This window comes from Egretta garzetta, unplaced genomic scaffold (genome assembly GCF_000687185.1).
Source record: "Egretta garzetta isolate BGI_Z169 unplaced genomic scaffold, ASM68718v1 scaffold103, whole genome shotgun sequence".
Classification (NCBI taxonomy): domain Eukaryota; kingdom Metazoa; phylum Chordata; class Aves; order Pelecaniformes; family Ardeidae; genus Egretta; species Egretta garzetta.
In genome coordinates, this window is record NW_009259101.1 from 56,327 (window position 1) to 58,699 (window position 2,373).

Consider the following 2,373-nt stretch of genomic DNA (forward strand, 5'->3'; position numbering starts at 1 on the left):
GCGGCGAGGGGAGCGCGGCTTACCTCGGGCAGCGGCCGGCAGTACCTGGAGCTGGAGCTGGGCCGCGGGGCGCTGCTGGTGCGGGAGCGCATGGACCGCGAGGCTCTCTGCGAGCTGAGCCCCGCCTGCTTCCTCAGCCTGGAGCTGGTCATCGAGCAGCCCATCGAGGTGCACAACGTGGAGGTGGAGGTGCTGGACATCAACGACAATGCGCCCCACTTCCCCCGCCAGGATTACCGGCTGGACATCAGTGAGTCCGCCTTGCCCGGGGCCCGCTTCCACATCGAGAGCGCCCAGGACCCTGATGTGGGCACCAACTCTGTGCAGAGCTACCAGCTCAGCCCCAGCCGTCACTTTGCCCTGGACCTTAAAGGCTTTCAGAGCGGCAGCAAGCTCCTGGAGCTGGTGCTGCAGCAGCCGCTGGACCGGGAGCAGAGTGCCCTGCAGCAGCTGGTGCTCACAGCTGTGGATGGTGGGGACCCCCCCAAGTCCGGCACGGCCCAGATCTCTGTGCGAGTCGTGGATACCAACGACAACCCACCTGCCTTTGACCGCTCCACCTACACCGTGAGCCTTCTGGAGAACGCCCTGCCTGGCACGCTAGTGGTCAAACTCAATGCCTCAGACCCTGATGAGGGTTCCAACGGGGATGTGATCTACTCCTTTGGCAGCTACACCCCAGAGAAGGTGAGGCAGCTCTTTAGTGTGGACCCACACTCAGGGGAGGTGCGGGTTAATGGTACCTTGGACTATGAAGAGGCATCCTCCTATGAGATCTATGTGCAAGCCACTGATCAGGGCCCTGTCTCCATGGCTGGACACTGCAAGGTGCTGGTCAACATTGTGGATGCCAATGATAATGTTCCTGAGGTGGTCCTGACCTCACTGTACAGCCCAGTGCCAGAGGATGCAAAGGCAGGAACTGTGGTGGCCCTGATGAGTGTCACTGATCAGGACTCGGGGCTGAACAAGCAGGTGAGTCTGCGTATTCCCCCCGGCCTCCCCTTCGCACTCAACTCTTTCAAGAACTCCTACACCTTGATCACCCAGGGCAAACTGGACCATGAGAAAGCAGCAGCCTACAACATCACGGTTACGGCTACTGACTCTGGGAGCCCTCCTCTGTCCTCCCAGAAGGTGATCTATGTGGAGATCTCCGACATCAATGACAATCCTCCACGCTTTGAGGAACCTGTGTACTCAGTTTACATCCCTGAGAACAACCCCCTTGGAGTCTTGCTGTGCACTATCAAAGCCACTGACCCAGATGTCGCCGAAAATGCCTATGTGTCCTATTCTTTACTAGATGGGGAGATCGAAGGGCTACCTGTTGCCTCCTATGTCTCCATTAAATCCGACAGCGGCAACATGTATGCTGTCAGGTCCTTTGACTATGAGACACTAAGGGAGTTCCAGGTGGTTGTCCAGGCCCAGGATGCCGGGATCCCACCACTGAGCAGCACTGTCACTGTCCACATCTATGTGATGGACGAGAATGACCATGCTCCACAGATTCTGTATCCTACCTCAACCAACACTTCAGCAGCCCTGGAGATGATCCCACGCTCAGCATATGCTGGATATTTGGTAACCAAAATTATAGCCATCGATGGGGACTCAGGACAAAATGCCTGGTTGTTCTTCCACCTGGTGCAAACCTCAGATCCCGGTTTGTTCAGGGTAGAGCTCCATACTGGGGAGATTAGGACTACTCGCAAACTGGGGGAGGACAGCACACCTACTTTCAACCTGACGGTGGAGGTGAGAGACAATGGAGAGCCACCAATGTCCTCATCAGTAGCCATCACTGTTGCTGTGGTGGACAGAGTTTCCAAAATCATCCCTGATAGAAGAAGGCACTTTAGAAGTCCAAGCAATTACTCAGAGATCACTCTTTATCTCATTATCGCTTTGAGCGCCATCTCCTTCGTTTTCCTTTTCACAATCATTGGACTTACTGTTATCAAGTGCTACAGATACAGTCTGTATGGGGACTCCTGCTGTGCAGGGTTCTGTGGGGTCAGGGAGCGGTGCCCTGCTGACATGTATAAGCAGGCCAACAACAACATCGATGCTCGGTTGCCCCACGGTTTAAAAGTACAACCCCATTTCATTGAAGTGAGGGGCAACGGGTCTCTCACTAAGACCTACTGCTATAAAGCGTGCCTCACTGCGGGGTCGGGAAGCGACACTTTTATGTTTTACAATACCTGTGGCCCGACAGGAACTACGGGTCCCTCCGCAGTGATGACCGAGAGGCATCTGACAGGACAGAGCGGGCAGAGTGCACAAAACCTGATCATACTTAAAAATGACTCCATTACTCCTAATGAGGTGAGGCTGCGTTGATAAATGGTCAGCACGGTGCTCTGA

The 2,373-nt window shown here is 55.2% G+C and overlaps 1 protein-coding gene across 1 annotated transcript in view; it reads left to right on the forward strand.

The window, feature by feature from the left end:
• PCDHAC2 (protocadherin alpha subfamily C, 2) overlaps nt 1-2,373 on the forward strand; it is an 83,964-nt gene that overhangs the window by 35,042 nt on the left and 46,549 nt on the right. Inside the window, exon 2 of the mRNA XM_009635219.2 lies at nt 9-2,334. Within this exon, the coding sequence (XP_009633514.2) occupies nt 9-2,334 (2,326 nt within the window). The remainder of the gene's footprint in view (nt 1-8; nt 2,335-2,373) is intronic.